We start from the raw sequence: 25,129 nt of genomic DNA, 5'->3' as shown, positions 1-25,129 counted from the left end.
TTTTCGAGATAATTGGACCGTTGACAGACTTATCACAGGAGCCAAGATCATCAAATAAGATGACTTGCTAAAAAAAAGTTAGTACCGAGGTAACAGTACATTCGCAAAGGGGGCAAACCAGCGCACCAATTCAACGACCGCACTACCGGCAGTTCGCCAAGGTTTTCCCCGAGCCGCCGAGGCCGATCGCGACAGCGCGGCGTGCCCCAGGCCGTAAACCGCAGGCCGCCGCGGCAGCCCGCGAGCAGCTTAAATACGGGGCCAGCCCCGCCCCCACAAGACTCCAAACAAACCCGCCTATCCGGCAACGGAGACCCCCACGCCACGCACACTGATCTCCATCTCCTGGCCTTGCTAACTCACCCATCAGCCTCAGGCCTCAGCCATCACGGGCGTGTGCACCGCGCGACGAGAGAGGATTAGCCGGTAACCAATCAGGCAATCACCCAGTCGGATTTAGATTCGAATCAGATCCTCGCCTCGCCGCGCAACCGACTGTCTGTCTGGTGTGGTGCGCGCGCGCCCGCCCGCCCGCGCATAGTACAGCGCCGCGCGCGCCCACGCGCATCGAGCGAGGCGGGCTAGGCCATGGCGCCCGCCGCGTTCGACGCCGAGGTCGGAGCCACCAACGGCCACGGCGCCAGCTACGGCACCAAGCCGGCGCCCGCGGCCGGGTCCGGGGCCGACGCCGGCGCCGCCTTCGTGCTCGAGTCCAAGGGTACGCAAACCCTGCTCTCGTCTCTTCCTCGCCAGTTCCACCAGCTTATATTGAGGATCGGATGGCCGGGGCCGGCTAATTGCGATCGGGCTCGTGAATCTGTCGCCGGTGGCCGCCTCTGCCTGCAGGGACGTGGTGGCACGCGGGGTTCCACCTGACGACGGCGATCGTGGGGCCGACGGTGCTGACGCTCCCGTACGCGCTGCGCGGGATGGGGTGGGGCCTCGGCCTCACCCTGCTCTCCGTCATGGCCGCCGTCACCTTCTACGAGTACTCCCTCATGTCCCGCGTCCTCGACCACTGCGAGGCGCGCGGCCGCCGCCACATCCGCTTCCGCGAGCTCGCCGCCGACGTCCTCGGTACGCACCCTACCCTCACCGCCCCTCCATCCATCTCGGCAACCCGACCGAATCAACCGCCGCCCATCCACCACACGTCCCGCTCGGCCGCTCCCCCCCACCCCACGTGTCCGGCGCATCGCCCCACGACCACGAAGTGGGCGCGCGACAGCGGCATCAATGACGTGCGCCCGCTCCCGCGCCCCCCACTTTCCTCCGATCCCACTGTACCAGCAGCTACAGCTTTGCCGCGCTGGTGTCCAGCTTCCTCTACCGATTAATCAGTAGTCGGTGCGCTGGTGGCCACTGATTGGATTGCGATTTGCGTTTGGTGGACGTGCGCAGGGTCCGGGTGGATGTTCTACTTCGTTGTCACCGTGCAGACCGCCATCAACACCGGCGTCAGCATCGGTGCCATCCTGCTCGCCGCCGACTGCCTCGAGGTGCGCCGCCGTTGCAACCAAGAAATCTCATGTTCGCAAATCTGTCTACTTGTGCTATCTTGCAATGTTCGGATTAGTTTACCGCTCTACTACTTGTCCTTTTGCACGTCGTCTCCATCCATCTTGGACATATATATAGTACAGTCAGTTAGAGTAGTCCTCATTCTCTTTAAACTAGAAATATCCGGTTGCCGTCCCAAATGTAGAAATGGTCGTCTTCATCCGTGTGAATGTGCAGGATCTGCGATAGGTATCACGCGTTTGGTTCCCCAAGCTTAGTCCGCCTCAAATGGCTGGCTCTGTTGAGTCGTCGACATCCGTTGCTCCAGAGAGGATCAGCTCTCTGTATCCCCACTGCTGCAGGACATAATCCGCACGCACAAACTTGATAGGGGAAAGTCAGTTCACACCGGAAAAATCTTCAGAAAGTTCACACTAGTAGAAAACTCGGGAAGGAGGCTGTTCCTGGACGCAAGAGTGACGTGCCAACGATCTGGCGAGGATAATTCGAAACACTGCAAATAATGCCCTGATTGGCGTTGCTTGTGGGTTTTGCACTTTGTAGCATACCCAAGGGTACGGTGTGGTCGCAATTAAGAAACTCTGAATCTTAACTAACTTTATACCGTATATACTATTGTGTGGTCGTCAGTTCATTTGATTCGATATAAATATCCAACTGGCAATGTAGTTCTGCTGAGCGCTGGTGTGTTATTTTCTAGTGCTTACCGTTCCAACGTTTGGAGATTTGAGCATGTACTAGATGTAAGCTAGGTTGCTACCCTGAATTTCACACTGTGTACACTTCGCTGTCAAGATTCACTCCCTCTGTTTTCCGAGTTTCGGATTTTACCTAGTAAGGAGATATTTCATTCCTCTAAACCTTCGAGGTTACTTAACCTGAAGGTGTAACAAGTAAGTAAGCTGAAACGAGAAAGCAACACGGGCAGAACCGCAGAACTGAAATCGGCCACGGCAGTACAGATACAGTTGATTTTTTTCCGTCAGAAAGTAATTCACTAGTTGATTCATCACACTAGGTGTCATGCTTTTTTTCAGTATTTTTCTTTTGCGTGAGAACGTAACCAGTAAAATAATTTCATAAATATTCATTAACTTGTGCCAAGAAAATCAAGCAAAAACCTGCTTTTCTTTATCTGCACTTTCTAACGTTTCATGGTGCCCAAGCAGATTATGTACACGAGCCTTGCTCCCCACGGCCCCCTAAAACTGTACCACTTCATCATCATCGTGGCTGTGGTGCTGGCCTTCCTCTCCCAGCTTCCGTCGTTCCACTCGCTGCGCCACATCAACTTCGTCTCGCTGCTCCTGAGCTTGGGCTACACCATCCTTGTGGCTGCTGCTTGCATTCGTGCAGGTAATGCCCTGAACTCTCCTTGTTTCGTTACAGAATCTACAATCAAATCCCGTATCTTCTAGAGAACCATATATGACCCTGATGGAGGAATTAGATTCCTCAAAGGCTAAAATAACAAACTTAGACTGACATAATTGACGAATCAGATGCCTTAAATCTACCGGTAGTACTTCTTGTTGTGGTTTAGGTGTTCATTTGCGTATGATAAAAGGAACCAAACTAAAGAGAAGATGCTAATTACAGCCGCAGCTTTTCCATTATGCTTCGATGCTTCGTCTGCATAACCCACCTGCAATTGTGTGCCGACACCATAGCACCGTGGAATCGTTAGTCTGTCATGCTTCAACAGAACACAACGATGATGCTTAAAAGCTCTCGATCGGTCTCCTGGCAGATGTACTAGCTATTTACACTGGTCATCGATCGACGGGAATGTCTAAGTACAAAATCGGAAGTCCTACACGGGAATGCTTTTTAGCGTGATTTGAATTGAGAATTAGGGATGTTTTCGGGGAACATAATTAAGGAGGCTCATGTCTGAGAATGTAGCTCTCTGAAAGAAAAAAAAAAGCTGTAAGAATTTAGCCTTTTTTAGCTGCACTTCACATTTTTGAACTTCTGCCAGAGGTACCTCTAGTTGGGTCTCTTTGGGAGTTTCAGCTCTGGGCGTCAGCCACCAGTTAGAAGTTCTTTTAGCCAATGTATTTCAAATTATTTATCTTTTAGCTTTTGTTTTCTAAGTAAAGTGTACTCCATGCCATGGTAATCTTTAACTTTAATTTCCATCCTGGAGTCTGTTTAGTGTTTAACTATGTCCACATAATCGACAGGCTTGTCCAAAAACGCTCCTACGAAGGACTACTCGCTAAGCTCCTCCAAGTCCGAGAAGACCTTCGATGCTTTTCTATCCGTTTCCATCCTCGCCTCCGTCTTCGGCAATGGCATACTGCCTGAAATCCAGGTACTTAAAATTGTATATTCTGAGCTAGATATTACGTGAGTTTGATTCTTCCTTGTTAAAGAAAATTAAGTCAAGATCTATCCGTAATTTCACTGCTTTCTTGCCAAATACTACATTTTTTTAGTCCCAAACAGAATGATATTGGGCTGTAATAAAACTGACATGACGGGCTGGCTCCTCCTTGTGCGCGTGCATCGAGCTTCCATTAGAAATAGGCCTATAAACAGATTAAGCCCAGTTAGAAAATCTTCCTTACCGGCCGGCCCAACAAGTTTGAGTTTGAGCTCGTTTCCGCAGGCGACGCTGGCGCCACCGGCTGCGGGGAAGATGATGAAGGCGCTGGTGCTGTGCTACTCCGTCGTCGTCTTCACCTTCTTCCTGTCGTCGATCACGGGGTACTGGGCCTTCGGCAGCCGCGTCCAGTCCAACGTGCTCAAGAGCCTGATGCCGGACTCGGGCCCGGCCCTGGCCCCGACGTGGCTGCTGGGCGTGGCGGTGCTCTTCGTCCTCCTCCAGCTCCTCGCCATCGGCCTCGTCTACTCCCAGGTGGCGTACGAGATCATGGAGAAGGGCTCCGCCGACGCATCCCGGGGCCGCTTCTCCCGCCGGAACCTCGTCCCGCGGCTGCTGCTCCGGACGCTGTACCTGGCCGTGTGCGCGTTCGTGGCCGCCATGCTGCCCTTCTTCGGCGACATCGTGGGCGTGGTCGGCGCGGTCGGGTTCGTCCCGCTCGACTTCGTGCTCCCCGTGCTCATGTACAACATGGCGCTCGCGCCGCCGAGGCGGTCCCCGGTCTTCCTCGCCAACACGGCCGTCATGGTCCTGTTCGCCGGCGTCGGAGCCATCGGCGCCTTCGCCTCCATCCGCAAGCTCGCGCTGGACGCCGGCAAGTTCAAGCTCTTCAGCAACAACGTTGTCGACTGATGAACAGTACTTTAATTTGAACGTAACGTGCACTGTCTCGAATGGAAGATGTCGTTATAGCAAGTGCATAGTTGTCGCGTCGAGATGTGTCGATCTATCCGTACGTGACTAGTTTGGGCGTGGCATTACGTAGGAGCACTAGGCAAGTCGTCACACATGAAATTTAAGGCGCCGACGGCCATTTCAGCGATCAATTAATATCGCTGCCGCTCCATTGGGTGGCATTATCATGGTATGTAGACAACTTCTGTCTATTTGATATACATAAACAACTAAATAGACAGTTTTAGAGCAACTTCAAGAGACTCTCTATATTCATCCTAATTGTTAAAAATAGAGATTTTAATAAAAAATAGCCTCCAAAAGCTTCTCTAAGTGGTTATCCAAATATAACCATCATCTATTCTGGATTTCTCGCTAGCCAAAGATAGATAGTGAAAATAGCTCTCTAGAGTGTAAACAAGATATAGAAAAGCAGTTGAAGAGTAAAGATGTATAGAGAGCGATTTTTATGTACATGACTCTTCAAATGATGATTTAGAGAGTGAAATTTAGAAAGACTCTTGGAGATGCTCTACAACAGTTTAGACAGGTGTTGTTTGTTTAGCTGTCTATGTGATATTAAAGGAAAAAGTCCATTTTCAACCCTGAACTATCACGATCGTCTGATTTTGATCCTGAACTACAAAACTGGACATCCTAAACCTCCAATTGCCGAAACTGTTCGGAAAACAACCCCGACCTCGAACTAAGGTGGCTGCTACAATATAATTTCCTAATTTCTAGAATTTTACACCTCTCTCGATTAAATAATGGAGAAAGCATAGTTAATATTGTCTAAAAATCATGATATTTTGTTGGGATGTAGCACAAGAGACATAGAATCAATTTCAGTTAGATGTGCAACTTTAGACATAAAGGAATTTGAATTATAAAATTTTAAATATTGGTAAAATTCAAAATTCCTTGAATAGCCAAATCTTTGCTAAAAATGTATTAATAACATGATAATTCATATTTTTATTTAGTTTAATAACATATTTTTATTGATCCAATTTTTGTGAAATTATTTGAATTTATTTACAATGCTCAAATTTGAATCAAATTTGATTATTTAAAATTCTATTTTGATAATTTTCTATAGAACTTGGGCAAATAAAAAATACTTTATTAAAATAAATAAAAAAGTTTGAATTATCTTATTTTCATGCATTTTTAGCAAAGGTTTAACTAGCCAAAAAATTCAAGGAATTTTGAATTCTATATATTTTTAAATTTTCATAATTCAAATTTCTTTACATCTAATGTCACACATCTGGCCAAAATAGATTCTTTACCTCTTTTGGTACCTCCCAGCAAAATATCACGATGTTTTAGATAATATAAACAATACTTTCTCAATTATTAATTGAGAGAGGTGTAAAATTCAAGAGATTGAGAAATTATACTGTAGCAAACCACCTTAGGCTGAGTCCAAGGTTGTTTCTTGAACAGTTTCAGCAGTTGATGAAGGTGTAGGATATCCAGTTTTGTAGTTCAAGGGTCAAAATCGGACGATCGTGATAGTTCAAGGTTGAAAAATATACTCTTTCTGACATTTAATACAGCGTACTCTATTGATATTGTTTTGCATGGGAGCACGAGCCAGAGCAGTAGACGAGACAGTTGATAGCAACACACACTTTTCTCATTTAATGATAGTCACATCAGCTCATTTTGCTTACGTGGATTTATATAGCCGGCTGCTGTCTAACTTTTGTACATGCCCTTAGTACTACTCCTATCGCATCTCTTCTAGTCTCCGCATGAAAGACCAAATGAAGTCTATTTGCAAAATTTTTTCAGGGATAGATGTAATTTTTCGCGAAGAATCTAACGACGGTAATTAAAAGATAAAACGCACCGACTCCTTGTTACAGTCAAACTGAGAAACCGGTGGAGCTGTTGAAGCCAGATTTCACTGCTTCCTCCCGCTCCGCGCTACCGTGTGAACAATGATGAACACTGACGGAGCCGGAGCAGGAGGGAGCCCTCCCAAAAAGGCCCATAATGAGCCAATGAGGAAGACGGCCAAACCAACCAACCACACGGTAGCACACATGCATACGCATCTAGTGACTAGCTAGTGAGCCTTGTTCGATACTGTGCTGAGAACGTGCGCATAGCGCAGCGGTAAGGACAGCGGCTGCCATACCTTGCCGTCGGGAGTTCGACTCCCCGTTCTCGCAAAAAAATATCCTCGTCTGTCCTCATATCTAAAGCACTGCTGTGTCTAGCCTAACTCACAAGACGATGGAGCCGGCCGCGCACGTCGTGCTGCTCGCGAGCCCCGGTGCAGGCCACGTCCTGCCCATGGCCGAGCTCGCGCGGCGCGTCGTCGATGGTGCCGAGTTCACGGCCACGCTCGTCACCTACACCAACTTCTCCTCGGCAGGCCACCACTACTCCACGCTCGCCTCGCTCCCGCCGTCCGTCTCCACCACCGTGCTCCCCGAGGTGCCGCTCGGCGACCTCCCTGCCGACGCCCGCGTCGAGACCCGCATCTTCGCCGTGGTCCAGCGCGCGCTCCCGCACCTACGCGACCTCCTCAGCTCCCTGCTCGCCTCGTCCCCCGCCGGTGTCGCGGCTTTCGTCGCGGACATCCTGGGCGCGTGGGCGCTCGAGGTCTCCACCGAGCTCGGCGTCCCGGGCTACGTCTTCTGCCCGTCGAACCTCACGGCGCTGCAGCTGCACTCCCTGCTCTACATGCCCCGGCTCGACGAGGCCACCGCCTGCGAGTTCCGGGACCTGCCGGAGCCCGTCCGGCTCCCGGGCTGCGTGCCGCTGCGCGGCGCCGACCTCGTCGAACCTGTCCAGGACCGCACCAACCCCGTGTACCCCCTCGTGGTCGATCTGGGGAGGAAGTACCTCCTCGCCGACGGCTTCGTCGTCAACACCTTCGACGCCATGGAGCACGCGATGCCATAGCGGCGTTCACCACGCTATCCCACAACGGCGTGTACCCTCCGGCCTACGCCGTCGGCCCCTTCGTCCGTACGTGCTCCGGCAGCGAGGCAGCGGAGCGCAGCTGCCTGCGGTGGCTGGACGAGCAGCCGGACGGGTCGGTCCTGTACGCGTGCTTCGGCAGCGGCGGCACGCTGTCCTCCGAGCAGATGGCCGAGCTCGCCGCGGGGCTAGAGGCGAGCGGGCAGAGGTTCCTGTGGATGGTGCGGTTCCCCAGCGACAAGGACGACCGCGGCGCGAGCTACTTAGGTGGCAGCCAAGGCCACGGCGACAGCCCGCTCAGCTACCTGCCGGAAGGGTTCGTCGAGAGAACCAGAGCCACCGGGCTCGCCGTGACGGAGTGGACCCCGCAGGTGGAGGTCCTCAACCACCGGGCCGTCGGCGGGTTCCTGTCGCACTGCGGGTGGAACTCGACGCCGGAGACCGTGGCCGCGGGCGTGCCGACGCTGGCGTGGCCCCTCCACGCCGAGCAGAGGATGAACGCGGTGATGCTGTCCGAGCAGGTGGGGCTCGCGCTGCGGCTCAACGGTAAGGGGAAGGATGGGGTACTGGTGCCGCGGGAGGAGGTGGCGGCGGCGGTGACGGAGCTGATGGTGGGGGAGAAGGCCTCCGGGCCGCCGCGGCGGAGGCCTGGGCGCCGGACGGACCGTCGCGCAAGGCGTTCGAGGCCGTCGCCGGCAAGTGGAAGAAGGCTGCGTCCGCGCGAGCTCAGGCACGGCGCGATACCTTGGTAGCCTAGGCTTGCGCGCCTGTTACTTGCACTTGCAGATTCTGGGCGTGATGTACTGATGTGTATGCTTGGTTGCGGTTGCTATTGCGACACGTGGATCGGTGTGTGCCTTTACTCTCCGCTGCCGCGTCTCTATTATATTTGCATGACGACCTTTGTATATTAAATTTATTCTAAATCAAACTTAGCTAATTTTGATAAATCTATTATAATAACAATTATACTACCCAACATATGCACTATCAACATATATTTCATAGAATTTAATGAAACAAGTATGCTATTATAATAATTATTTTTTCTATAAATTTAGTTAAAGTTGATCAAATTTAACTTAGAATAAATATAATTGATATGTAAATAAAAACAGTGGAAGTATGTGCGTGTCGTGTGTTCCGTGAAATTAAGGGCCTATGGCTGGACATGTCGGTCCCATAGGTGCATCTATCTTTTGTTGGAATATAAAAGGGCGAGTCCCACAGATCTATATAACAAATCTATCATCTGATTATTTAGCCAACAAACGAAGCTTCCACATTAATCGAACAAAAAAGAAAAACTAAAATTACCCCACCATTGCCATTACAAAAAAATTAGCCTAAAATATTCATATTTATGTTTATAAACTACCCACCAGTGCCATGAAAATATATTTCTATCTATAAATATAAATTTACTCATAGTTTATAAAATCTATAAATAGAAAAAAGTATTACTAGATTTGTTATGAAAGAAATTATCATATTTATATTCAAAATAATTCATTCATAAGAATATTGATAGTCAAAGTTGAACAAATTTAACTTTAACCAAATCTAGAAATGCTTATATCTTGGGATATAGGAGTAATTGCTACAATATACACATATAAGTGTGAGTACGCAAGTATTAACTTATGTGCATCACATGTAAAAAAAAGTACCATATAAATATAGTCTATTATATGTGTAGCGGCTAATAGATGTATATCGTAGCAATTTTTTCAATAATATCGAAGCTCAAATTTATTCATAAGTTGCCACACATGTAAAGCATTTCCAAAATATATGTAAGTGTTATAGTTTTATTCATCTCGTCATGTATAACACAACGGTGCAATTGGTATTCAAAATGGAACTCGTACAAATAAGATAAAATATTTTTATAGGTAAATTTGATTAAAAAAGAAAGACATGCAAAGAGGAGGAAAATATGAAGACATACGACGCCTGTATAGCAGACCGTCGCTGGACCGCCGTGCGGTCGCGCAATGCTGCGTTGGCGCGAACCATCACAAATAAACTTCTCTATTAGCTATTACGGGCGCAGCGTTTAGGATTTATTCATATTGGGCCTTCGTTTCAGGCCTTCTGACATTTCCCAGCCCACAAATACAGACTCTACTAGCCCAATAAGCCCAGAAACAACGACATCCCTTCTGGGCTATCTCACATTATCGCCCGAGCGCCAATCCGGGCCCGGCGCAACCCAACTCCAAGCAAGACATTCGCCGCCGCCGCCGCCGCGACATCACCAGAGGGCATCAAGCGGGGAATGGCGGAGCGGCGGGTCGCGGAGCTGGGTCCCGGCGCGGCATGCTGCGGCTGGAACCACTGTGGCCGCCGCCTCGCCTCCGGCGCCGTCGACGGCTCCGTCTCTGTCTACGACTCCCACCCGTCCCCCTCCTCGAAGTGGCAGGTCAGTCCCGCGTCGCTCCTCTTCCTCCCCCCAAAACCCTAAACCCCACATGAAGGCGACTGCCCCTTCTCGGACGGTAGGTCGGTAGCTTCCGCTCGGCGCTGGTTTGGTAACAGGTTACGAGCTGCTCAGAGGTTTGCTACCTAGTGCGTGCTCTGAGCTTTTTTGCTTCCTAGTCCGTGCTCAGTGTTTTTTTGCTGCTTAGCATTACGTTCTTCTTGCATAGTATGATAGGTAGGGTGCATTGTTTGGTTAAATTACCAAGCCCCTTCTCTAGGTTTTGCTATTAGTTTGCGACCAGCAAAGCGCCTTATTTATTCACTTATTTATTTATTTATTTATTTGTGAGTCAAGAGTTTGAATCTCTAACATTTAGTCATTTACCTGGGTTTTGTCATGTAAATTATGGTGGATACGCAGCACTGTAGGCGTCTGGATAACACATTGACTAGGCAATAACTGATTTATCCATGATTTGCCCCTTCCATGTTTATTTTGTTAAACTCTGTTGTTCTTTTGGTTCTAACCAGTTCGTGCGTTCTGGTGTGTGACCTGGTTGGTGTTTGTTCAGGCCCATGGGCAGGCCATTGTGAATGTTGTCTGGCTTCCTCCGGAGTATGGGGATGCTGTAGCTTGTGTTTGTGCTGATGGGACGCTGTCTTTGTGGGAGGAGGTTGCTGAAGGTCATTTACTTTTTATCCTTTTTTCAGGTTTTATGTATGATGTTCTCTATCTGCAATTATCTCGTACTTTCATGTCACATATATTTGTGTTGTTATTAGTTTTTATTATTGGAATATTAAACAGTACCCAATGTTCATGACAGAGGGATTTGCAATTTAATTATTTTTGGTATTTGTATTAAAATATTAGGCAGTACCTTGTGTGCGTTGGTCCAGACTGGTATGGGATTTACTTGGCAATCGCTTAATTTTTAAATTTTATGAAATAAATCAATTAATTTTTATAACATACTCCCTCCATTCTCTTTTGATAGTCCTATTTCCAAAATTGAATTATTCTCTTTTGATAGTTCTATTTGAGTTGATATCTTGGGAATAGTAGAGACGGCTGTTTGATTCCTGTTTTACAGTAGTTTTTCTAGAAAAGGACATTGGTGCATGTATAGATAACATCAAAATCGAGGAGTCGTAATTAATGAGATGATAAGCAAAGTCCTTCTTGGTCATTGTACCAAGATGAAATAGGACTATCAAAAGAGAAAGGAGGGAGTACCTTTCTACAATACACAGTTAGCTCATGACTCAGTTTGACCATAAAAGCATTTATTATCATGAAATATTTGGATATATAGACTAATTAACAGCATTATTTGTAGAGTCACAACAGTATTACTTTACTAGGATAGGGTGGATGGAATGCCAAAACCGATCCTCATATTACTTCAAGGCCTGTTTGCAACCTGGGTTTTTTTAATTTAGCTCCATAATTCAACAAACCACTAAAAATATGCTTTATTCCTTGTCTCTTAATCGCTATATTACTTTCCAAGTTTTCTAAAGCTCAAAAGTATGGGTTTTACAGATCTCTGCTTGCAGAAGTGTGTACTCAGTCTCAAAAGTGTTGTGTTACGTAACTGTTTGAATTATTCACTCAACCTTGACTTGAATTAAAATCATTTTTATTAATATTCCTTGCTATCTTGCATTGCATTAATGCACCATCAATTTATCATTGGAATAGAATAGGCAAAGCCCTTACTTGTAAAAGTTTCTACCTACAGATGATCAACTTCCAACCTGGAGAAAGCGTAAAGTCTTTGAGGGTGGCAATTGTCGCATACTAAATGTACATTTTGGATTACATTTGGGAAGTCTGAAAATGGTGAGTTCTAACATCTGATGTAGTTATGTTACATTGGTACCCACATTCATAATTTCTTGCTATGTAATGCCTATCATCCTTTTATGTTGCTTTATTTATTATTTAGAAGAATTTTGCATATACTTGATTTCCATGGCACATTAGCACAGCTGGAACACCCATTGAGTGGATGGTTGTACTTTGTAGAGAGCACTATCTGCCTGAAAGCGAATATGGCTCTGAAAATTAGTAGATTGATTGACAAAGGTACATAGAGGTATATTATATAGGCAAGGATTGTCTAGGGTTTATAGAATACACCCACTTGCCTAATCCAAATCAATTACCATAAAACCCAAGAGGCAACCATAGCCGCTAGGCTGGGTGCCAAGGCCCAAGGGGCCAGCCCATTAATAGCCTTGCTAACACTCCCCACTTCCCAGACTAGAACAAGGCACAAGCATATATACAAACACTCAGATCTAATGCATTCTATCAATCTTTTACATTAATTTGATGACTCATAATATGTTGCCTGTGCCCTCATATTGCTGTTAGTAATCTTTATTTGTCTGTATAGGTTACTACATACTCAGATGGCCAAATCAAGATCTTTGAGCTCTTGGATTCCTTGGAATTGGACAAGTGGCAGCTTCAGGTTTATCTAGCTATTATTCACCCTTTTCTAAGTTCTAAATTAATTTGTTTTTTATTCTTGATTTACAAACCAAAGTTCTTTATGATTCGATCTGCTATAGTTAGCATATCTTGGTTAGCAAAATAAACTAATAATTTGATTGCTCGCATTCCTGTAGGCAGAGTTCCAAAATGTGATGGATCCAGTCTCTAGATTTGGAAAACCTGCATGCACTTCTGCATCAATAGCATGGAATCCAAGAAGAAGTGTAAGCCAACAAGCTAGTTTTGCAATTGGCTTCAATTCAGATTCGCCTCATTTCAACTCTTGTAAGGTTTGTGGAATTTGATTAACCTTTGTTTTTTTCCTTTTTATTTACCCTGTAGAAGCTCCTTCAATAGTCAATACCCTAACTGCACAACATCTTAAGTTCCTATCACAGTTGTTCTCTGTGATGAGAGTCTTAAATGAAAATCTGCTTGTATAGAATATTTTAAACAGAAAATAGTTACTCTCTAGACTGCAGCTCATTATTTTATTAAAGCTTCATTTATATGCCCAAAATCACCTTTTGTAATTATATACAAGAATTAACAATCTAATCTCAGCGCCTTATATTGTTTCTACACTTGGAGGCAACTAAGAAAGAACTGTAAATGGGGAGATTACTTTGGAATTTGGATATACTCCTAGAAGTCCTGCTCTGGTACCTTGCATGATGTGGCTCTGGCCTTATCGTTAATGTGCTGTCACATTATATCTATTTCTTTCATTAGTCAATGAACTGTTTGGTGTCTCCAGCTAGATTCTAATATACTGAAGCATGAGCAGATTTGGGAGTTTGAAGAAGTTCATCAGCGCTGGCTTCCACTTGTTGAGCTTGGTTTACCTGAGGATAAGGGAGATAGAGTGTGTGCTGTAGCATGGGCTCCTAACATTGGCAGGTTATCCCTGCAAACAAGCATTACATGCCTTTATGCTCATATTGCATTCTGAATGTTTTTTCATTAGTCGTTTCTGTTATTAGCATCATTTGGTTGCTAGCCTGCTATCCTCAATAAGTCATTTCCTAGTAGAATATTTTAGTGGGGTGATTGTTTTATGTGGAAACACCCATGAATTTCATTGTTTTCTAGGGCAAGATTGCTTTGTAACAAATTGTGGGCATGAATAGACAAATGAAATCTGACTGATACATCTACACTACTTGACTAAGTAAATATAAGATTGGTACCTTACAGGTACATTTGATAATAGGAAACTCTTTAAAAGGAATGGGATTCTAGAGTTGGGGAATTCTCTTGGTTGGTTAGTGGAAATGTGGGAATAACTGGAATGGGGAATGGAATTTGAGAGCTCAACTCCCACCGTTCTAAAACCCCGGAGAGGAATAGATAAGAATTGTTCTTTAAGTGGAAGATGGAGGCATTGCCACTGTTCATCATGACTTCAGTTACAATTTCGCACCCAAACCTACCTACCAACCAATCAGCGGAAAAGGACTCTCTTTGAAAACCCTATCTTAATTCCCACCATATGCCAAGCAAAGAAACTTGACTAAAAAACTAAGCTCTATACTTTATTCCCCCACTAACTCCCACCTCCCATTCCTATGCCCCTTCCATTGTTTGCCAAACACGCGATACATGTTCTCGTGGTCAACCATTTCTTTTCCAGACCCTGTTTTGCACACTTGGATGTTAAGTTTGTGCCTTTTGTTTTGTCCATTCGGTCAGTTCTGCAGAACATCATCCTCTGCTCCCTGATATTACCTGGCATGCAGGCAATCAGGGAGACTAGTTAAAGGACATCTTTTCGGTGCCTCATACTGTTCAGCCTGTAGAGGACAGCAGGAAAAACGTATAATGGATTAGGGAGTGCTAGACTGAATGAATTCTTACGCATAACTCAGATCAGGCTGCTTGATGGTTTTATGGGATTTAGAAGGTTTGACAATCGGGGCTGTTTGTACTGACAACTAAATCTGGATTTGAGACTGTTTCTTAAATATCTGTTTCAGTATAACAGTTACCCTTTTTTTATAGTACTGATATGCTGCTAATTCCTTTGGTGTACTCTCTTCAGACCATATGAGATTATTGCAGTTGCAACCAGCAAAGGAATTGCAATCTGGCATATAGGTTTGAACACAGACTCTGATGGCAGACCTTCGACAGAGAATGTTGCTTTACTTTCTGGTCACGATGGCGAGGTATAAGACTGAAACCTGCCCTTTATTTAGACATAAGTTATTTTATGTAACATTATGGGCTTTCTGGAGAACTTGGTACTGGTAGTTCCAGACCCCACAAGTTCAAGAATTGAAATATTTAGTAATAAGGAAAATAGCATGCTTCATCAAGTTATAAATAAGCTCTAGTACTTCCAGTGCGATTTATATCTCAGAGTCTGTTTCTTCGCATGCTAAGCTGCATTTTTTGTGACTGTTCACACTTGCATATTGCACTGAACCTTACTAGGTGTGGCAGCTGGAATGGGACATGGGAGGTATGACACTCGCATCCACTGGAGGCGACGGCATGGTTAAGCTATGGCAGGTCAACTTGTTTGGAGTTTGGCATGAGCAGGCTGTTCTTGACTGTAGTGGACCACGTGTCTAGGGTATTTCTTTACCCTTGTGCAATCATCACTAGGTGTTGCTGCTCTTGCTGCAGAATTCTTCGGTGTTTCTTTCTTATCTCCTGCGTGCTATTATAGTGGTTAGTTTGGCACTATCGAAATCCGGTCCCTCAAGGACGGCGCTTGTACTGCTCTAATGACATATCGCGACACATCACGTGCGCGATGTAAACAGTTTTTATGGTGTACCCGAAGAACGATTGCAACTCTTCAGTGCTCCGGGGATCGCCATTGAGAGGTCCAGAAAAGGAAGGCACGCAGGTTTGTATTGGAAGTCGCACAACGTTCACCTGAAGCTTTCGCTGGGCCGAGGCCATCCACTTGTTCACGCTTCTGCTGGATATGCATCATGTAGCTACTGGTTTGAAATCTTTGGCGTGTCCTTTCAAAATATAACACTGATGTACTTGTGTCATTAAGAGCAGACAACCCTGCTGCTAGCTATGTGCGGCGCTATGACTTTTCGATGTACAAACTTCTGGGGAAGAGTACGATCGTCGGTCCCCCACACGTCAGATAGCCAGAGTCAAGTTATTTCAGAATGCATGTAGTGTGCCAAAGGATGTCGGGCCAATTGGTTCTGGCAGTTTGGCGGCACTCTGGAGGTCGTGGGTTCGATCTCCGGAAGGGGCGAATTTTCGCCTCCGGTTAAAAAAACCCCCTCGTCTGCCTCATGTCCAAAGCACTGTGGAGCCCGGCCTAACTCACAAGGGACGGGCCCCCGTGTACGGGTGGGGCAGGGGTTCGGGGGTTTTCTTGGCTTGCTGTGAGAAGGTCATTCTACCTCTCAAACAATGCCGTGGGGGCGGTCTTACCTCTGCAGGTCAAGTTTTAGAATGCATGTAGTGTAAGATTTAGAGCTTTTGGTGAAGTTTCGGAAATGGGAATTGTGGCGAAGCGCGATAGCTAAGAAGCTTCTAGGGGCATTCTAGAGTTTAAATTTTGTACTCAAATGTAAGACATTCTAGATTGAAAGTGGATCAAATCATTTTAATTGTACATCGTTTTCGAGTATTTTCCAATAGAAAGACTAGCTAAGGTGCGAAAAAGTTTTGACACGAACTGAACAGAGCCCAGATCATGCGTGAATTGGATCTATTGTTATTATTGTTACAGATAAAATACTTGGTACTACGGATAAAGCGCCCAGATCATATTAGGTAATTGTGCATGTGCGGTACTACAGATAAAGCTAGTATAAGTATTGGATATATATAGTTACACATACGTTAATTTGTAGACTGCCCATGCGTTAGTTTGTAGGGATCTATTGATCAAATCGTGGATGGTGGGCTAATCCGACACAAGATGGACTAAAATCCATTTGTCAATAACATAAGGTGGATCAAACCAAAAGCTTACATTCAAACCTTACTTGTTTTAGAAATATGTCGTATAGATATTCAGGCTAACTGAGGGAGCAAAAGCTTCGCATGTTCACTTATATTCATGGAAATATCAAATCCAACATGTTCATGGAAATATCAAATAAGTTACCGAGCGTTCTAAGTACACAGTGTGGTCAATATGTAAGACCTGTCCGGGAATTCCAGTCATTTTAACAAATTCCATTAATATTTGTAATAGATAGTGTTAAGGGAAGAAAAGGAAACTGAGAGCAAGAGCTAACAACTTTGGTTCTGCACAGTGCTGCAAATATGAGGTGAAAAAACTACTCCCTCCTTTCCAAAATAAATAGGTCATTTTAACTGTCTAGGACTCGGTTCGTATATTTTGCTATGCACCTAAACATACACTATATCTAATAGATACATAGCAAAAAGAAAAAAAAATACATAGCAAACACTATGAATCTAGAAAAACTAAAAGATCTACATTTGGAATGGAGGGACTACACAGAAATACAAGGGTTTTTGTTGGGGGTGTGGGGGGTGTTGGGGGGGGGGGGGCGTTGGTTGAGGATTGCAAGACTATGAAGAGCCAATGTTCAAAAAGGCGCTAGGCGGTGACCCACCGCCTAGAGCCTAAGCGAGCTTAGGCGAGCCTAGGCGTTTCAAGGCAATTTACTAGGCGGTGCTATATATGTAGATATTTCTTGCCATACACATCAACTATCTCTAAAAAAAGAAAACTTGAGAATAATGGGCCTAAAGTTAGATAGAAAGCCCATCAAGCAGCCCAACCCAAGTCTCAACCTTATCCTCCCCACCCACCCTCCTCCTCCACCCGTCTCAGCTGCCCAGGCCGCCGCCACCCTCCCGCCCCTGCTTCCTCCGTTGCCCAGGACGACGTCGCCCGCCTGCCTCCTATGCCTCCTCCTCCTCCGCCACCTGCTTGGCCTCAGCCTCCTCCGCCACCGTCCAGTGCACGCCGCCCGCTGCCGCCGCCCCTCAGGCTCCCACCTCCTCCACCGCTGCTTCCGCTTGATGTCCCTTCCTCCCTCGCCGGCGCATGGCGTCCCCACCTGGCGGATCTGCACGGCGGCCACCAGGGATGGAATTCCGGCCATCCTTTCACCGCCGACGAGCTGACGCCGCCTAGGGGACCGCCTACCCCCATAGGCGAGGCGGGACTCCCTCGCCTAGAGCTTAAGCGCGCCTAGGCGGCCGCCTAATTCCGCCTTCTTGAACATTGTGAAGAGCAGAACAGGTTCCTTTCTGTCTAACGTAATAACAGTAGAGGCTCCATGTAACTTCAGAGGCTCAAAGGAACTCAGGTCGGTTAGTTGTCATTTCGACTTTTTCCCTTCTTCGAACCATTTTTTTCACTGTACACATCAAGACATGACAATGTACACCAACTCTGAAGAAAAAAGACATTAATAACTTCTCTGCTTATTGGTTCTGTCAAAGAGGAAAAATCAACATCCTATGCGATATGCTATCAGTCGTAATCAGCACAGCCGGATCAGACATGCAACTACCAACTCCATCTCTTTAAAAGACTGAGCTTTTCTCAAAGAGCTTTATGTTTATCCTTGCCAAGGACTCACGGATACAGAGGCCATTATAGGGGTTGAAGCCAGCTCAAAATAGCCTCACCGTTCCAGGTAACAACTGGCCCTTCTAATGGATAGCAGAGGAAGCAGCCGGGACAAGAAGTCCAAAGATAACGATCGTCATGAAGCAAAAGGTTCACGGTTCACCATTGTTGCTTCCCTTACCTGGTTTTGCTTTACCTTTGCTCTCTGCCTCTTCTGAAGTCTGAATTGCATTTTCGTTGCCATCATTATGTTTAACAAAATGGCTTAAATGATTTAGCTATTTTAGGAGATCTTTCACCAAGATATCCTAAAGCTTCATGCTTTATTTCCACGTAAAAGAAAAAAAAAAGAAATAAGAAGGTGCCCAGTAACCACTGTAACTGCAAAAATCTGAGATGACGAACAGTAGAATAGGCTAATTTACTATCAGACCAACCTAGTGAAGATGCACAGCTCAGTTTTAGCCCTTTCCAGCACATGAAAAATTGCTCCACATTCCATTGGCGACAATAGGATTGGTGGCAGTAATATATTTCTACATTGTTTGATACTACATTCTTTTGTTTACTTTCATGCTCAATTATATCCTTGCATAATCATTGCAGAAGCTAATAGCACTGCACAGAATTTTGTTGACTTCACAGAAGCAGAGGAAGATCTTGTTTCCAGAATGCACAGGCTTGTGGGGAACAGGTCCGTATATAAATGTGTGTTTCAAGGGAAAATCAAATATAGTGTCCCTCATTCCCCATAGTAGTGTTGCTCATACCATGGAATTATGTAGGTGGGAGCTTATAGCAGGAAGAATTCCAGGAAGGACAGCAGAAGAAGTAGAGATGTTTTGGTCCAAAAAACACCAGGAAAAATGAAAACGAGGCCATTACTTTATATTGATCTATAAGCTATGTATTAATATCACATGAAAATATGTGCTGATAAATAATGTTAAACATGCAAAGTTGAAGAAAGCCATATAGTATTATGAGCTTACTCAAGGAGCGATGTGGATTGGCACTTCAAGTTAAGTTAGCAGAGTTAACTCTGTTCATTTCGTAATTGCATCATGTTATAACATTAGCAGTTATTTTGTATTTAAAAACACCAGGAAATGTGCATTATGTTGTAGAAGATTCATGGCAGTATAATATGCTACAGATAAAAAGATGAGTACAGTTGGCTCTTAACTTCATTTGTGTTTACTCAAGGAGAATACTTCAGCACAGCAATTTGTCGTGGAGGATGTGAACTATTATCAGATGATAATATCAATGCTGAAAGAACAACGCCCAAAGTGCATTTAATACCAAAAGGCCATACACCCAAATGCAGTAGTTTAACTGACACACCTCCAAAAATAACAAAGGCATGTTGAGGCATTCCTATAGAACATCAAAAAAGAAGTCCAAACCTTGTCCGATCTCCCAAATCGAAAGACCTGTTCCCCAATTCCGTGCTTCATCCAAACGTACAGAAAGAGACATCAGTGTTGGGAAAAATACAGCATGCCTCACACCTTCATGCGAATAGATGAAAAAATGCTCTAAACTTTTCTCATCCCACTTCAAAGATGGCTTGTACTTCTCGAGCAAATGAACAAAATCTCTCCCAGTGATAGCACCACCACCGCTGCCTGCACACAAACATAAATAAGACATTTGGAGGTTCTTCAGTCCCCTCGTGGAAACTAAAATATAAATAAAAAAAGGTGAGCTCAAAAAATAAAGTAGACCACTTAACCATCCACAAAAGTACCCAACTATAGCAGAATGCTGGATGCCAGTTTGCACAAGTTAGCGGAACAAGGGCTAAATTAGGTTAGGGATTACAGGTTATTGATTAATTTGGGGTGTGGGATGTTTTTTTGCCAAACCTCTGACTTGTGGCATGGCTTTTGAAATTTTTTCGATGAAAATACACAAACTACAGAACAGATAGAGGATGTGTGGGCACTATGCCAAACAGTCGGTCACCTATCGTTTAGCTATTTATTCAGACTAAACGGCCATTTAAACAGATTCAACGGCTGATTAAATGGACACAGCTAGCCACTGTGTAGAGTTTACACGGCATGTAAATAGGCTAAACGGCTGTGTAGATGAACAGTGGCTACAGGACAAATGAAAAAAAATGTCTTTTCTGAGATATCATAGAATCATTGTCAGTAAGAAACAGATCTTCTCAAATGAAGGTCGAAGATACTTCAAGCAAGCATGATGCCATTTGCCACATGCTACCAATGGTACATCACCATGATTTTATTGAACTTTACCATGTACAATATCATGTGTTAAGTTTAGTGAAAATTCGACAAGCATACAGAAGAAACACAGGTGGACTTTTGTTGCCCATGATTGGACAAAAGTTTTCTATTTATCATGTCAACAGCAAAGAGGAGAAAGATGAGTTATATGTACCTCTAGACAGTAGAAAATCATTCCCGTAAAAATTGATGCCAAGGAATATCATCCGAGAATGGTTACGAGAAGGCGAAGAACCCTTGGCTGAAAGGAGTGTTGTTAAAGAATGCTGTACCCACTTCAGAGGTGCACTGGGACCAGGATTTTGAGGCCCTGAGAAGTCGTATGTCATAAGAGAAAAACCATCTAATGAGTCAGCCAATTGCAGGAGATCTTCTGGTCCGAAGTCCTGATTACTGAGCTCTTGCATTCTTGGAGCTGGGATAACATAAATTAATTCCAAATGGCGGTTGCTTGATTTAGAGCTGATTGAATGCAAAGCCTCCCCCAGCTGCTTAACAAATTGAAGTGCCTGTGGAATAGCACATTGTGATCACAATGTATAACCATGTAACTACCTGAAAAGGCTAGTTGTATAAACCTCATATGAGGCGGCATATGTAACTCCTAGCTGTTCTTAATTAAGCTGACAATAGTGCTAAAAAAAACTGGTAATGTTTCAATGCTCTGAGCCTCTCAATAACCTTTGCCTATTATTGGTCACCATCAATTTGTGATACTCAGCTGTCAATGTACTGTTCTATCAAACTCGCAATGATCATAACAATAAAATGCAATAAAAACCATTATCACTTGTGTGGTTAGCAAAAACTAGCTTGCTTGCTAAAAGTGCTGCAGACAAGGTTATGTTTTAGTCATTCTAACATTGCTTTTCAACATGTCAAACACAGCCTTCTACTAATAAAAACTTTAAAGTATGATGTCTGTTCAGATCTGTCAAGGACAACTAAACAAAGTTGATATATTTCAATTTTCCTGTATTAGTTTCGAGCTAAAAGGTTGTTGGGCATGGATCCAAGAATCTAAAACCCGCCTGTCAAGTGTTGCCCTTTGTGATAGAGGCTATTGGCGCAAATAGACTGCTAATTCAAAACGGTAATACAATGATGAAAATAATAAAATAATACATATGAGTTATGATTAGACTCCATAAGTTCACGGCGAAGTCATATCTGGTAGCCTAGACATGATTGCACAAAATCATTTGTTAGAATAATGTTTGCTGATCATAAAGATAAGTGAAGTACCATGTAACGTAGCTCTGGATCATCCAGCACACCGTAAACAGCCCACCTTGACCAGGATTCTAGCACAATACCGTCATAGCCCTTATCCCTATTAACTGACAGCCAGATGTCAAACTGGCTAGCATAAGCACAACTATATCTGATCTGAGAAATAAATGGCAAATGAGTTTACCTGCATTCATTCACTATTAGATCAATAGCTTTTGCTTTTTGCATCTTTTCCAATAGTATAACAGCAGGAAATGCTTCTAAGACAACTCTTGGTACTACCTGGAAAACAAGGATGGATACCAAAACTCTTACAGTACAGAAAAAAGCAATCATTTCCCCTAGTGTATGTATATGCAGTCAGTATAGCAAAAACGTCACTAGCCTATCATTTTCACCCTCGGCTGAGCTAATCTGGCTCGAGTAGAACTTTTTTGTTTCATTTATATTTTTCATGCTATCAGCAACAGTTCCTAATTTTTCTGGGATTTTCTTGAGACAGCCTGGAGAATAAATTAGAAATCAAATCGCATAATAGACAATGCAAACTTGACCAACAGTCCAACACAGGACATAATAACATACTAAAGCCTATATAAAGGAACTGAGGAGGAAGTCAAGTAGATGTTTTACCAGAGATCCATTGCCTTGAAGTTCAGAGACCCACGTGGCATCAAAATTATGCTCTCCTTCTAGAACTAACATGTTCCTATCACTGAAGAAAGTATGCATTAGGCAAACAGCTTGATGAAACAGGATACATGGAAACTGCATTTTTGGATGGACTCCGCGGACCTCTTCAAATCATACCACACTGGTGATATGTGAGTAAGCTTTGCACTGAACAATTTTGCCATGTCATAACCTTTGGAGTTCCTGCACCACAAGCTCCCACATTAATGGAACAGGCATGGCAGCTAATGGAAAATATATAAATGCAAGATCAATGTTGACGAAAAATCAAATTTAGGTAATCCTAGTATATATTTCTCAGGCAAATTGGTATTTGTGACAACAAAAAGGAACACGTCTGAAAGCCAATTATCCATCCAAGGGTATCCATTGTGCAAACTACATTTGTTAATAGCCAATGAAATCCAATCTACCACTAAACCATTTTGAGGTAAGCTGATTTAGGAACGCAGTGACATATTTGGATAGTGCAACAGTACATGTATCCTATCCATTAATGAAAGCAAATACAACAAGCATGCACAGAATTGCAGAAATGGCGCACCAGGGGGTCACGTAGGCGAGGACAGGGTTCGGGAACTGGTGCTGCGACCGCTTCTCGGAAACCCTTGTGTGCTCCTGCATACAGCAGACCAGCACCACGCGATCCAGGATAGAAAAGAAAAGAGTACCACCACCGCGTGAGTGACGACTAGCACTCTAGTAAGGAAGACTAAAAAGGCCGGATCGAGGCATCGAGCAATACAAGGAACTGCTTACAGTGAGGATCTCCCATGAGGAGATGTCGCGCTTGACGAGGCCGCGCTCGTAGACGGAGCGGGCGGTGGTTTGCAGCGTCTGGGGGTGGGGAGGGGACCGGGAGAGGCGGCCGGAGAAGCCAAGGGCGGCGAGCACGAGGACCAGAACGACGGCAGGGGCGAGGCGGGTGAGACGGATGCCTGAGGCGGAGGGTGGTGCCCTTGCATCGGAGGGCGGCGGCGACGGGTCGCGGGGTCTCCGGCGATCTCGCCTACGCGGCGGCATTTCTCCGGCGGTGGGCCCCGTGGGGCGACGCGGTGGGGTAAGCAGCTTACCGTAGAGTGTTTTACCTGCACTGTATACATAAGTTCCCGTTTACCTCCATGGATCGCACCTGTGTACCTTGTCCGAACTTTTATTTACTGTATGTCCTTCCATCTATATTCTGTTAGAAGATAACGATATATGACACATAACAAATCTCTTGTTTAGTTGCAAAATTCAAAATTCCAAAACTATCACATCAAAAAAAAATCTTATATACATGGAGTATTAAATTTAAACGAAATAAAAAACAAAATGTATAGTTTGTTTGTAAATTACGAGACGAATCTAATAAGCCTAATTAGGTCATAATTAGACACTAAATTGCTACAGTAATTGGTACAATAACCATACGCTAATGATAGATTAATTAGCCTCATTAGATTCGTCTCGTATTTTACAGATGAGTTCTGTAATTACTTTTGTGATTAGTCTATATTTAATATTTTAAATGTGAAAAAATTCTATTTCAAAAATTTTACACGCGCAACTAAACAAGGGCTTAATCCTTCCAATAAAAATATCAATGTTGCTCATACGTCGTTCGCTCCATCCATCTTGAGGTCGCTCCATCCTATGAAAAAAAAGAGCACTCGAAACTTCCGCTCATATTCGGCCGGTCCTCCTGCGCAACTTCCGCTCGAAACCTTACCCAGCCCCCCCCCCGCCCCCAGCACGGCCGCACACCCCAGCCAAGGTTCGAAGCCCAGGGAGCACTCGATTCTCCTTGTTCCGTTTCCATTTATCTTTTTCCGTTTTGGTTAGGTGGCGAACTCTCTGCACACCCTTAGCGGTCCGCCCGCAGTACAAAATGTTTGGACATCTAAAACTAATCGGTTTTGGTTAGGTGGCGGACTGTCAGCACCCCCAGACGGACGTCCGCAATACAAAATGTTCGGACATCCGAAACTGATTGATTTTGGGTAGGTGGCGGACTGCCCACACCCTCTTGGCAAATGCCTGCAGTACAAAATGTTCGGACATCCGAATCATCAGCATGTAAGCTCGGACGTCCGAAAAGAACGCCATGTTTGAATGTTAGCTAGTCGACTGTCCGCTCCTACATACCGAACCGTGCGCACTTCAACTAACTTTGCCTGATACATCGCGTCGAAAGTTGAACCGCAGACAGTTCGGATATACCCGTGTTCCCCAAGTCTGACTAAGAATATTAACAAGGTGGTCGTAGGCTATAGCAAAATGCTTGGATGAACATGCAAAACAACACGAAGTTGGCTGATTGATAACAAAGGATAAAATTCCTTACTGTTAAGATAATCCTCAAATCCAAAATCATCCACGGAACCTGTCAGTGCCTCATATCCAAGCATAAATGATGGCAAAGCACGAGCGGACCTTTGGAACCTGTCATCCAACAGCGGGCCCAAGGCCTGGCGACCCTGGGCCACAACCTGGCTCTACTTTGTTTCCATTAGACTCATATAAATAGCTGGTTATATATTATAAAGATTAGGTATAAATTATAGCTTATTCTACTAAATGGCCCAGGCTTCTAAACTTTTCCACTATTGTCGTCACATATGTCCATCAGTGCATACTAATCAATAGAAAACAAATTTAGGATAAAAAAACTAAAGATATCCCGAGCGAGCATTCGTTGGTCTACTCGGCAAACCGATCTGACTGGTCATGATTACCGGTCT

General features: G+C 44.8%; 4 protein-coding genes and 1 pseudogene across 5 annotated transcripts; 4 read left to right on the top strand and 1 right to left on the bottom strand.

The window, feature by feature from the left end:
• The first annotated feature begins 281 nt into the window (after positions 1-281).
• LOC120675859 (probable GABA transporter 2) lies at positions 282-5,057 on the top strand. Its single transcript, XM_039957074.1, has 7 exons — positions 282-514; positions 550-718; positions 847-1,077; positions 1,402-1,499; positions 2,691-2,877; positions 3,708-3,838; positions 4,136-5,057. The coding sequence occupies exons 2-7, from the start codon at positions 589-591 to the stop codon at positions 4,760-4,762; spliced, it is 1,404 nt and encodes a 467-aa protein (XP_039813008.1). The 5' UTR covers positions 282-514; positions 550-588; the 3' UTR covers positions 4,763-5,057.
• Positions 5,058-6,856: 1,799 nt separating this feature from the next.
• LOC120673596 lies at positions 6,857-8,697 on the top strand (annotated as a pseudogene).
• A 1,253-nt stretch (positions 8,698-9,950) lies between these two features.
• On the top strand, positions 9,951-15,783 carry LOC120673597 (protein SEH1-like). Of its 2 annotated transcripts, none has more exons than XM_039954518.1 (8): positions 9,951-10,172; positions 10,744-10,855; positions 11,917-12,017; positions 12,577-12,654; positions 12,812-12,901; positions 13,465-13,577; positions 14,719-14,845; positions 15,114-15,783. In XM_039954518.1, exons 1-8 carry the CDS (start codon positions 10,029-10,031, stop codon positions 15,252-15,254), a joined length of 906 nt encoding a protein of 301 aa, XP_039810452.1. In that variant the 5' UTR covers positions 9,951-10,028; the 3' UTR covers positions 15,255-15,783. The 2 variants fall into 2 exon arrangements, with proteins under 2 accessions (XP_039810452.1, XP_039810451.1); XM_039954517.1 differs by having other exon boundaries at positions 9,954-10,172; positions 12,812-12,967; positions 15,114-15,781.
• Positions 15,784-18,102: 2,319 nt separating this feature from the next.
• LOC120674144 (MYB-like transcription factor ETC3) lies at positions 18,103-19,318 on the top strand. The gene is made up of 3 exons (XM_039955273.1): positions 18,103-18,366; positions 18,823-18,910; positions 19,002-19,318. The coding sequence occupies exons 1-3, from the start codon at positions 18,303-18,305 to the stop codon at positions 19,084-19,086; spliced, it is 237 nt and encodes a 78-aa protein (XP_039811207.1). The 5' UTR covers positions 18,103-18,302; the 3' UTR covers positions 19,087-19,318.
• Positions 19,319-19,443: 125 nt separating this feature from the next.
• Positions 19,444-23,499, bottom strand: LOC120674143 (chitinase domain-containing protein 1-like). The gene is made up of 8 exons (XM_039955272.1): positions 23,163-23,499; positions 22,948-23,021; positions 22,506-22,586; positions 22,344-22,425; positions 21,895-21,992; positions 21,723-21,810; positions 20,632-20,986; positions 19,444-19,847 (listed from the first exon to the last, which is right to left on the bottom strand). The coding sequence occupies exons 1-8, from the start codon at positions 23,424-23,426 to the stop codon at positions 19,597-19,599; spliced, it is 1,293 nt and encodes a 430-aa protein (XP_039811206.1). The 5' UTR covers positions 23,427-23,499; the 3' UTR covers positions 19,444-19,596.
• Positions 23,500-25,129: the final 1,630 nt, after the last annotated feature.

This window comes from Panicum virgatum, chromosome 5N (assembly GCF_016808335.1).
Source record: "Panicum virgatum strain AP13 chromosome 5N, P.virgatum_v5, whole genome shotgun sequence".
Lineage (NCBI taxonomy): Eukaryota > Viridiplantae > Streptophyta > Magnoliopsida > Poales > Poaceae > Panicum > Panicum virgatum.
This window is presented reverse-complemented; position numbering and strand designations above follow the sequence as displayed.